Below are 12,549 nucleotides of genomic sequence, written 5' to 3'. Positions count from 1 at the left end.
TATATCACGCTGGTCCGATGCAAACATGCAGAATGCAGATTTACACGCCGAAATGTGAACGTGTAACATCAGACCATTCTTCCTTCTTCTTCTTAGTGTGATGAGTGCAGCTCTGCTCCAGCCAGGATTGAATCACTGCTGCTCACAGGCAACTTCGGCTTCTGAGCCCCACTGCGACACTTCTCAGACAATGAAGATCTCCACCACACCAGACCAGATCTCTCGTCACTGGAGAATTCAGAGCAATCCAGCTTCCAAGGCAATTATGTCTCCTTCTTTATCAGGCTCAGTGCTACTGCCCTGTTACAGAAACCTGGTCACCCATCATGGCACCAGTTAAATATCTTTGGGGCAGACACTACCATTTCATCTGCTACCACAGAACGTCTGCAACTTAAGTCATGAGTGGAACAGGATATCCAAAGCATTCAATAAGTGAATCAATTTGGCGGCACTAAATGACCAGTATTGCCAATAAAAGGCGTCTCAGAATGTACCGATTTCTGAGAACTAGCTTCTGTACTAGAAGCTTATCCTGTTAAACCTGTATCAGTTTTTATCAACATTTTCTGGAAAATTAAGTTTGAAAATAGGCTTTACAGCAATCACAATTCTGTTGTGCAACAGCCTTACTAACTGAAAAACACAATGTGAGTTATGAGAGCTAGCATTCACGTGTCCATACATCATATAGACTATGTATATTACAGTAAATTCCCTCATCCCAGCACTGACTCAGCACTATATTCAACTCCCAGCTTCTGTCACCACAATCCCAATTTCCCACTGCTTAGAGGCATCCTCTGCACTCTCTCCTTATTAGTGTCATCTTTAATGTAGTAGCAAGGCTGAACTGCAAGTTGGCACCAAGAGTTTAACAGCAATTAACCCCTGCTCTATCCCCAGGGAGCTGTACATCAGCAACTTGCCAAAACACTGTAAACAAGTCAGTCTGATCAATGCAGAGATGGGTGGCTAAAGAGTGGCTTTCTTGCACAAAGGAAAATACATATATTAAACACAGGAGTCCTCCAAAACTGCTTAGCTGGTAAGTGTGCCTTCTAATATTTTTTATTCTATCTTACTGGAAGCAGAAGAGCACAGAGGCTGCTTTAATATGTTTATAACACTGTTTGGGGAAAATGCCTTGGTCCCTTGATCTTGTCCGTTTGATTTTAGAAGTTGTAACATTTTGTGCTGTGCACGTACAAGATGTTACTCTAGTTTGTTAGGGGTGTGCCATGCAAAGCTATAGTCTCATAGCTATAAACACAGCTAAAAAAATAGTTTTATTTTGTTGATATTTAATATACAGTTTAACCTGTGTTTATCTTACAAAAGTAAGACAATGTTGTAACAGGAAATGTCATACTCTTAAGATCCGTATCGTTCTTAAACAGATTTCAGCCATAATACTTAGCAGAAGAAGTGATAAGATAAGCAAGAAGACATTTTTTTCTAAAAAAATATTTTAACAACTTTTTTCACAGTGCATTAAACGTGTTGTAAACTATATTAAGTAGTATTAGCATAGAAGAGCCAGACATTGTACATGTACTGTAATAGAAACAATTAAAATAAATCGTCAGAACCTAATGGTATTCTTAATAATACCATTACTATATTGATGTATTAATTTAATTCCAATAATTAAACTATGTTATTTGTAGATTATTGATAAAACTCTACCAATCATCATTCAAAACAGGAGAAACTGATGTAGTAGCCATTCACAAAAACCTTGACAAAACCAAACCAAGTAATTACAGACTAATATTTTAATTCTATTACATGTAAGTGTGTGAACATAATAATTATAACTAGAGGATAGTCTGTACGGAAACTGGAATCTAGTGTATAGTCAGTATGCATATAAGAACATATAAAGAATGAAGGCTTTGCTTAACTAACCTTACTTGAATTCATGTACATTTTTACGTGAATTTTAGGATATACTGTATAGTTACAAGTGAATAATTTAAATCTAGGCCCGTTATGTAAAATATTGTACAGTCTAATAGATTACATTCAGAATGTTGTGAACAATTTTAACCACTGTATTAAATACATCAACACAATACTCCTGTGCAAAGGAAAGTTCTTCTCTGACAGGATAAAATTACTGAATCTTTTTGAGACTGACCTGATTTCATTTGCTAAATCTTAAAAAGGCACTGACAATATAAACTCACTGGACGTCTTAATGAACACTGAATTAAAAACCAGAGGACACCAATGGAAACAAAGGGGAAGTGCACTGAGAACTAAGGAGGCACTTTCACAAAGGCTTGTGGGAGTCTGTTAACGGAAGCCATTATCCTTGCTTCTTTCAAGAAAGTTCTCCCCGTTTGATTAGCTAATAAAAACCAAACAAGTGAGATGGTAAGAAAGGTCTCCTCTCTTTTGCAAACATTCACATCCTTTTTCCCTAACCTACATAAAAGCATTGTGTCAGTCTTCACAAGCAAAGCTCCTTTCTACACAGCTGTCCAATCCTCAAGACTGTGGAACTGCTCTCTGGGACTGCTGGCTCACTCTTGTCATTTACAAAACTTCTGCACTTCTCTGCCTGTGTTAGACAGCATTCCACTTTTCAAGCTCATCACTCAAATTCACTGCCAGCTACGGTAGCCAGAAATCATTCTGACTCAACAGCTGCGGCGACGTCGAGTAAAATTATTTCGCTGGTGATTCGAAGGATGTAAATACCCATTACAATACTGCATTAATTAGCAATAATTTGGCACAACTGACAGACTATTCTCAGAGCAAGGCCCAGACTTAATGAGGACTGAGGCTGTTGTGGAAGAGAAAGACAGGTTGAGGTATGTGCCCAGCTGCGTCACACCTGACCTGTTAAGAGTGAGACTAGGTCAGCTCAGTTCACTCATTTACTTTCATTTATTTATTTATTTTTGTGGTGAGAAGAGATGATAACAGAGATAAAATTGTTTGTATTCTGTAATCTAGGCCAATTGAGTTCATCAATGATCAAATAATCTTAACCCCCCAAATGGGAAAACTTTTGCCAAGAATATACCCGAGCAGTTGATATAATTAGAGCTACCCAGGTTCTTTATTGTCTGGCACAGCTTAGGAGAAAACAGTAATAAATCAGACACAGTGCCTTAAACAAATATTTATTAACAATGACAATTACATACTAAGTAAACAAACATACAATATACAAGTTACCTTATTTACAAAGGCATCCCAGAGACCTATGTCCTTACCAACCAAAAAAGCCCCAGACTGCTACAAAGCATTCACAGCTACACCTACACAGGCCTAGAGAGGGAGAAACCTACCTTCTAAACTGAACAGAATATGACCTACAGTTTTAAATATTTCTATCTATAAAACTTGTTTCTATAAAGTGAGTGGGAAAATGCATTCTAAAAATGCATTCACTAACCAGGAGAGGCCATTTTTAACCTAGGGATTCTCTTCACAGGAAATCAGACATTCTTAAAAAGCAACATAATGACAAGCTCTCTTAACAAGGTTCAAATGTTTGACTTGAATCTGATCTTCACAAATATTCTGAACCTCTCACCTGGCACATGCTTTCTTCCTTCTCCTTGTGTCTTTATCCCCGGTCTGTTTCTCTACCTATTTTTTATCCTCTGCTGCTCAACTGTTGATATCTAATTTACCCAGAACTTAATTAACCAAAGTAAAGTAGACTATGCCTTTACTCAGCGTGTCCAACCGAAATAAACACTTCTGTTCCCTTCTTGCTTTGAAGCTCTTGAGAACTACAAATGAAGATGCTAGCTAAATGCTTGACTTTTGCCCTTAGATCCTTGAGAATAAAATGCTGTCACATGGGGTAATGATGATCACTCAGCATTATTAAGTACAGATTAGCACTGACCTTGCTTTCTAAGGGAATAATTGCATCCAGCTCATGCCAGGAAAATGCTCCTCACAACATCATAGAACCGCCAGAACCCGTCATTGCTGGAACTAAGCACACTGAACTGTACAGTTCTTTAGGTCGGAGCCAGGTGTGCACTCATCCTTCTGCCGAGAACATGATGATGCATGTGACCATGTCTCATTTCTCTACTGCTTGGCAGTTCATGGCCTGTGCTCCCTGCCCCCCTGGATCCACAACCGTGCGTTGCCAGGTGTGATGACCAGCATGTGCACTGCAGATCGCCCCTGGCTTCCCACTCTGTGGAGCTCTTGACAAAACTGGGAACTTTTGCTCTAGATTGAAGTCTGCAGTCGATCAACTGTTTTGCCTTGCACTTTAATGCATAGATATCACAGTGCTGGAGTACGGGCTTCTGCACATTGTTGCATTTTAACACATGTGGCACACCTCTGTGGAAGCCCTTACTTTTTGTCTGCTACCTAAGCTGATGGAATGATTGGATTTATAGAATCATCAACTATAAAAGGATAAACATTACATTTCTAAAGCCATCAAGGACACAAAAGATATTACATTTACAAAATGGAAAAGTGTTGACCCTTCCTTTTCTCAGACTTCAACAGCCAAGTTAATCATGCATATGCAAATATAGAATTCTCTTTTTGAGTTTATAATGTAAACCTATTATAGAAATTGATTAAATACACATTGTTTTAACAGTTATTCTTAGTCAAAACTGCTAATGCAACTATAAAAAAATGTATGTAAATATAGATCCTGATGAGACTTTAAAGGAAAGGGATATAAATTAAAAGAAATATTTTTTTCAAAATCAATTAAATGCCATCCAGAGAGAAGGGACTTAAATGAATAACGGGTTTTATAACTTTCATATCAGAAAACAGGATGGTGAGTTCTGTTGCAGAATAAATTAAATATTTTATTTCCCCTTTGTATGTCTTTGCCCCACTGTATGTATTGCATTTTCCCTAAGATTTTGGGAATACTTACAGGAAACTAATCACAGAATAAAATTACCAGACACCCCAGTCACTTTTTTCCTAGGTAACCAAATTTTAACAAAAACGAAAAACCATGTTTTAAGTATGTGGAGGTAAACATCAAGGCAAAATAAGAAAAAACAAACATTATTTAATTTAATATGTAAATGTTTTTGTTTTGTACATATAACATATAACAACCAGGACACCAGTTCGGTATGTGATAGCCTGCACTATAACTACAAAAAGGCCAATATTTAATTTACGTTATTGACACAATAGTGGATAACAGGCTTTGCTGAAAACCAGATGCATAATATTGCTACTAATTGAATCCTGGCACCAAGTTCAACTTCAAAGAGGCAGCTGGGGAAGAGCTATTTCAATTTTAATTATGTAAGCCACTTATTCATCTTTTGACTTTGTCTTTATGAAACACTTCTTTCCATTTCAAAGAAGTGAATACAAAGGTGTAGAGGGGGTACAAGCTGCTGGAGAAGCTGTTATTGTCTCAACTGATAATCTGAAATCCACTACAGCTCTCCAGTAAAAACGTGATACACTTATCAGAGAGACCAAAGAGACTTCTATGGTGCTATCACATTCTGCAAAGATGCAGATTATTTACTAATTAATTTAAAGTGCATTTTCTTCCTAATCAATTCTCGGGTCATACGTCTGGTTTTTATGTGTTGCCATTCAGACAAGAGCAAATCCATTGAAGGATTCAAGGACTGAATGAATCTGACTTCTTATTTTTTACCTTTGAACAGCTGAATGATATCCAAAAGAGTACAGCATAGAATTTCAGGCAGTGACAGCTCTGAAGCAGAACATGACCACTTTCACCAACTATATATCGTATATCCACCATACTACTGTGCAACAGCTATCTGTTTAACGACTACTTACTATCTGATAAATGGCCGTTTAATAGATAAGGTCATAAGGACCAGAAGAACCTACAATTTGTCTCCTTTTACAGCACTAATTGTGGTGATTCTAAAGTAAAATAAATTTGATTACACCGTTATGTACCTGAGCAATTGTTCTTCACAAGCAAGTCACCAGGCTTTTGACTGGTAGTTTTTCCCCTATGTTGCATTGGTTCATTCCAGGTCAATACAGTGATTTCATCACACATGAGAAGACATGGCTAAATACCGCACTGAAATGCTCTCATCCACTGTTAATATTCCCAAGAGCACCTTTTGTTCTGTATTCCACTTTATGCACTTCAGACCTCCACTGGGCTTTCAAAAGCTTTCTGAGAACATTAAGAATACACTTAAAACATAAGTATTACCCTGATACATTTGCTTATAAACATTACAAATATAGATTAAGGTTGCCTTTATTAGAATACATGCAGGTTGTTTAATCTTTTTAATTTCACTACCTAGTGCAGACACTCCGTGGGGAATACTACAGCCATAAAGGATATTTTTTTTAAAGTTCTGAACTTACCCACCATCTTTTTTTCACATTTTAATTCTCTTCTTCACTTAATCCATTTGATTATATCATTGTAAACATGAAGTGAAAGGTATAAAGTATTTTGCAAAGCTTTATCATCCTTAACTCAAAGTTCAGCAAATTATAGGGATCTACTGCACAGATCTTTCAGAACAGCAAATTAGATCAAAACTTCTATTAATAGATGAAAGGGCCATACTTAGAGTCTTTTCTCAAGTGATGCGAGATTCCTTGTCCCTGGCATAGTTCTGTTTACGAAAACAAACATACTGCCTCAGATTATATTAATAAAAGTGCTGCCCATGGACTGCCATTATTGTTTATATTGTGGCTTCTTCAGAATGTAAATCGCAGGTTTGCTTCGTCTACTGATACAGAGTTGATAACTTTGATAATGTTCCAAAAATAATACAGTGACTGTACGACAGGAGAAGACAACAGAACAGGAGAGCCCTGCTTCCACTTAGTACTAGGAGATCACTAAGAATCACAGCTCTTGGACTTTGTTTTATCCAGTTCTTCAGAAGCACGAAAGTATTTGTGCAAGACCAATGGATTCACAGATTTATTGTGCTCAAGCTATGCGGGCTTCTTTTGGAAAGACAAAACATGAGGAAAAACACCCACAGGGAGAAAATTACGTTTCCACGTACTGTTAAAAGACGCTAAAAAAGATGTATGTTCTTTTAGATTGGACTAATCATTAACAGTGAAAATTCGGTCTCAAACACTGCAGGTGTTCAAGGCAGGAAAACAAAACACTTGCTTATATGCATGACCTGAGGGGAAAAAAACACACTAGGCCTATACCAAATAAGAAAATCAACCACAGTTTCAGTTTGCTACATGTGGCAGTTGCACCTCCAGTCCCTAATCAGGATTTTGTCAAGGTCACCACTGGATTTAGAGCCCAGAAAAGCGGACTCCCAATGCAGGGCAATTCAACACTATCTATCCCCAGGGAATGAAGTAGGCCTTGCCTTCTGTAACAGCGTCAGTACCAAATGAGCCCTGTTACACGTGATGCATGAACTATTACCAGAGAACTCCAAATTGTATTTTTCTTTAAAACATATTAAAATTCTACATTAACAAACATACAGTCTTGACATAATGGAGAATTTGACTAAAAATGTAGATTCAATCTTAACCTTTCATTCTAAAAAATACAAGACAAGCAACAGTTCCCTTTCAGACTGAAAATGCTGTTATACTAATTCATTTATAATTACAATTATTTGTCCTTCTAACTATTGACCTCCAAACCACAAGACAAATAAAGCCTTGTGATAGCTTCTGAGCACTCTGGGGTGTTAAATTAATTCTTGGATTCTTATCCTTTCAAACAGTTTGTGTTCATTTAATATCTGCATGCTTTAAGCACTGCATTTAAAAGGAGGTTTTTTGCCACTCGCCAGAAATTTACACCAGTGACTTAAATTTAATACTGTGAATTGAGAAGATGAATCTATACATGTCTTAACTGAAAGAACACATTTTATTATGTATTGTTTTGTTTTACTACATTGTGACCGACAGCACCTTCAGTGGAAACTACCGAATCAATAAACTCACTTCAATTTTTACGCATAAAGTATAAAAAATGTTGTTTTGCAACTGAAGACCTGGGACTTATCATAACAGAGTGAACGTAACCTGCACCATATGTTACACTAATCTTCAAGCAATGTTTCCTAAATCTACTAAGTTTTTTTCTACATTTATCATGCCTTCCTTTAATAGGTTTTACAGACTGACTGCAGTTATCACAGCCATGACTTGAGACAGAAAAGCACCTTGTGGCTACTTTCAAAATCCGCCACTTCATCAAAATGGAAATGCAGGCTGCCAGATGTCTTGTGGGTACGGAATTATTTTAATTAAACATCAGGGTAATTAGTAGCAATGTTATACTGAAGGTATCACTTTATACAGAACTGTGGTTCTCCAGCTGGAGTCCAGGGACCCCTTAAGCCCAGGGACATTTTTGAAAAGCCTAGAACCTTTTCACCCAAGCATTAAAATCAAACGTATGATAACTTTTTATTATCGTTATCTCTGATTGAAATGCCCATAGCTGCTCTATTAGCTACATTCCATAATAAATTAACTATCCTTGTCCTTTTTTATCCTTGCTTTAGAAACAGATCTGTTCCATACCCTTACAAAAAGATGAGGATTTAACACATAAAACTAAACCGACTGTTATAAAGAATAGCAAATTATGAATAATCTGCTTTGATATAATCCCCTACTCAGGAATTCATATGCATAAATCTCGAGCTCTTAAACCAATTAACTGAACTATGAAATAAAATGAACAAAGGACACTGCCACTACAACCTATTAAGAGGAAACGTGTTTGGGATAAACACCATATAAGTGTTTCCTCTTCTCCGTTTATTTTTTTTTTCATTCAAATAACGTGGCATAATTCCATTTTAATTGGAATTACTAAGAAGTTTGAACTGAGGTCAGTCAGGATGCGACCAAAATGTCGTATTTCCCTGCTGTTTAATTTACTTATCGTTTTGAAATCAATATCAATCTCATGGCGTTGCCTCCAGAACTAAAGATCAAATTATACATTAAAAACAGCCTGGCTAGGATCAGCCTCTAGATTTATGAATGTGGCCACTGCAAAAAACAATTTTAACTTTACATCTAACTTTTAAAACGTGATTTATAGAACCTAAAACAAATCTGCAGACATATCTGTAATGTCGAAGGGTTGTGCACAGTTAAAAAAAAACCTGTCTTAGCAAAGCACCTGCTAAAATGGTCAATTTCATAAAAGCTATAAATTATTATTTTAAAGTTATCATCCTAAAATTAATAACGCTAGTGTATTTTAGAGTTTACTCCATTTGGAACTTTGTGACAAAGACTTTAATATTTAAAATGGACCTCAGAACTAATAAAGTAAAACGACAATGTCGTGTTTGCTACCAAACCTAATGTTTTATTCCCATTAGAAATAAAACTTTAGAGTGATTGTTAATATAAATAATTTGGAAGTATGGTAACAAGCCCTTAATCTTTAAACATCCGTGTTGCACGTCCTCAGAAAATACTACCAATGCAATCGCAGGAAACCCAGACAAACATAGCTGATAATGGCAAAGATAAGCACAATCCATGTTTTGTTTTTTTTATTTCTGGAACGTTAATTGTATTTGCTGGTGTGCTGATTTAAAAAAATATATTGGAACTTACCGCAAGATTATTTTGGCAGTTACCAAATTGAATCCAGGCGCTCGTTTCTGAACGTGTGCTCTTCCGGGTCAGCCCAGAACACAATTGGCTCTTTGCGGGCTCCCCCGGGGAAGCACAACTCTGAGATCCGCCCAGGACTCGCGGTGCTCAAGGCCAAAGCGAGGAGCTGCTAAGCGTGTTAGACACGCTTCTTTTGCGTAATTCGAGGGACACGGATTTGTGCATTTTTTCCCCTGCTGTTTGCGCTCTTTTCTCTATGTCGCCTGACAAATGAATGTGATTTACGCCGTTTGCACAAAGACGTTTTTTAATGTTAGAAATTCGTGGATTATACAATGTCGCGAGTAGTAACAGTTTGTGCATCAGAACTTTATTTTCTTAGCAATGTATTATTCTTTCAGCTTTCTCCCTTTGTTTAAAACACTCTGGGCAAAATACAAACTTTGTAAATGATGTACAGGGTCAGGAATTGAATTGCTTAGTTCTGCCATCACTAGATCCGAATGAAACTGATTCGTGTGCAATAAAATGTAGTACAAATGTTATATTGCCGATACCTATAAAGTTTGGTAGATGTTTATGTAATACACAAGGAAATAATTAGGAATATAGAGGGTGGGCCAGAGTTCCAATACTGTACTGTTTCTGTTTTACTTTTGGAACTGTAATTATGTTTTTTTCTGTCTGATATGGACAGATCTGATATTTAATCACTTTTACTCCAACTCTTTTTTTACACAAATTTACCACTGTATCACTAGAAAAATAGTATTGTTTATCATGGTGACTAAATATTGACCTTAACAAGAGTCTTGCTCAGTCAAGAATAATAACATTTTAGTGGTAATAATATCAACATTATCACATGGTAAATATAGAATCAGGTAGTGATATTGTTGATAATTTGTGCTGAGGATCCATACTTACAGAGAGTATAATAATTGCTGTGCTAATTTCTGGAGTTGCAATTAAGTTCCTGCAATATGTCCATGTTTTTCATCAAATTATTTCAAAATGCATACTTTTCCTTTTACAAACTTGTGCCAAGTTGTAATATGTATATATATATTGTGCATACAAAGAGTTCTGAATAAATGCGAGTTCGTTATGTTGTCTATTGTTGTATTGCCTTTTTTAATATTAGGTTGGCTGAACTTTCACTTCTTACAACACACATTGATTTAAAAAATGCCAATATGTAGAAATTAGAAAGTATGTTTAAAGTTATGAGCTCACTGTGAAGTACCTCAGGAATCACTTTTTGATTTTTTTTCTGTTCAAACTGTACTGTATATTCAGCATAGGGGAATAAACTTATTTATATTTTTAATTTAAATCTTTCTTCATAATAATTATATGTTATACTTGCAGTAGGCTATTCTGATCTGTGCACACTAAACCATCGTGTTTCTTAATACATCACAGGCAATGCAGTCAATGAGGTACATGCCTCACGTCTTACTGATGCTGAACCTGCAGTATGGGAGAGCATTGTCTGTGTTGTGTTCAAAACAAAAGCCTGCAAGTGCTCAGGTGATACTGTATCACTGAGAGTCCAGAGAGCACAGTAATAGTGTAATAGGAATCCTACACTGACCAGGACTCAGCCAGTTGAGGAATTATGATCACAGATGGTTCGTGACCTATTCCAGGCTCCAGCCAGTGATTATAGAGCTGAACCTGTACTTAGCTCAAAACTATTTTATTGGGAGAGCCACTCTGGGGTCTTCTATATTTGAATGTGTTTAAATTAAAAATAGTGCTGAGTAAAATTTCTGAGGAATGTAATGATAAAAAGTCCTAGTGCAAGGGTTCCCAATTCCTGTCCTTATGACTATAGCCAAATCACCCTGCAACTCACAACTGGCAGCCCACTGAAACTAAGCAGGTGTGAGCCTGGTCAGTACCTGGATGGGAGACCTCCTGGGAAAAACCAAAGTTGCTGCTGGAAGAGGTGTTAGTGGGGCCAGCAGGGGGTGCTCACCCTGTGATCTGTGTGGGTCCTAATGCCCCATTATAGTGATGGGGACACTATACTGTAAATGGGTGCTGTCTTTCGGGTGAGATGTAAAACCAAGGTCCTGACTCTCTGGTCATTAAAAATCCCAGGGCATTTTTTGAAAAGAGTAGGGGTGTAACCCCTGGCCGAATTTCCCTTACCTTACCAATCATGGCCTCCTAATAATCCCCCTTTATGAATTGGCTACATTACTCTGCTCTCCTCCCCACTGATGTGATAGCTGATGTGTGGTGAGCGTTCTGGCGCACTATGGCTGCCGTCACATCATCCAGGCGGATGCTGCACATTGGTGGTGGTGGAGGGGAGTCCCCATTACCTTTGAAGCGCTTTGAGTGGAGTGTCCAGAAAAGCGCTATATTAGTGTAAGCTATTGCTTTCCAGCTGAGGTCTTAGTCACTTGTATCACATGTGTCTTTAGCGATCACTCCCAGTTGAGGATGACTGTCTTCCATGAACCTAAAGGTGATCAGTAAGACCTGTATTGGATCTGCAAACTTCCTGGCAGGCAGAGCAGGTGTTATCTTTGACAGTATTATTTTGCTCTGTTTTTCCATGAACATCACTTCTTCTGGATCAGTGAACATCAAAGATGTTTGGAAGCCAGTTTGATCAACGTAATTGAACAGATTAGATGATGATCGGTCCAGCAGTTGTCTCGTGAGATTCTTGGCATGGACAATGACGTGGTCAAGCAGGTGCAAATGTTTAGACCATGGATGTTGCCAGGATGTTTTGCATCTGTTTTTCTGGTGAAAGAGGGTGGTGGTGATGATGACCTCATGCTCTGTGCAGTTGATAAAGACAAGAATGCGGTGACAGTTGACTTTTCTTTGCCAATGTTTCTATTCCACAGACTGGCATATCTTAAAAGGCTATTAACTAATCTGAAACTATAAAATTCTGGCATTGAAGTAAGGCTGGTGTCCTTCAGAATTCCACTGAGAATTTGGTTG

General features: G+C 37.4%; 1 protein-coding gene across 3 annotated transcripts in view; it reads right to left on the bottom strand.

Moving 5' to 3' along the window:
* The window catches only part of arhgef39 (Rho guanine nucleotide exchange factor 39), an 82,811-nt gene extending 73,126 nt beyond the window's left edge, over window positions 1–9,685 (bottom strand). The window contains exons 1-2 of one of the 3 annotated variants that reach the window (XM_088644668.1): window positions 9,577–9,665; window positions 6,562–6,608 (exon numbers count right to left, since the gene is read on the bottom strand). In XM_088644668.1, the coding sequence (XP_088500794.1) occupies window positions 6,562–6,604 (43 nt within the window). In that variant the 5' untranslated portion in view covers window positions 6,605–6,608; window positions 9,577–9,665. Of the gene's footprint in view, window positions 1–4,894; window positions 4,930–6,561; window positions 6,609–9,576 lie in introns of those variants that run through there. The other 2 variants (XM_088644669.1, XM_088644670.1) reach the window with 2 other exon arrangements.
* Between the last annotated feature and the right edge of the window lie 2,864 nt (window positions 9,686–12,549).

This window comes from Lepisosteus platostomus, chromosome 9 (assembly GCF_059453375.1).
Source record: "Lepisosteus platostomus isolate fLepPlt1 chromosome 9, fLepPlt1.hap1, whole genome shotgun sequence".
Taxonomy (NCBI): domain Eukaryota; kingdom Metazoa; phylum Chordata; class Actinopteri; order Semionotiformes; family Lepisosteidae; genus Lepisosteus; species Lepisosteus platostomus.
Note: the sequence above shows the minus strand (reverse complement) of the source record. Positions and strands in the feature narration are given on the sequence as shown.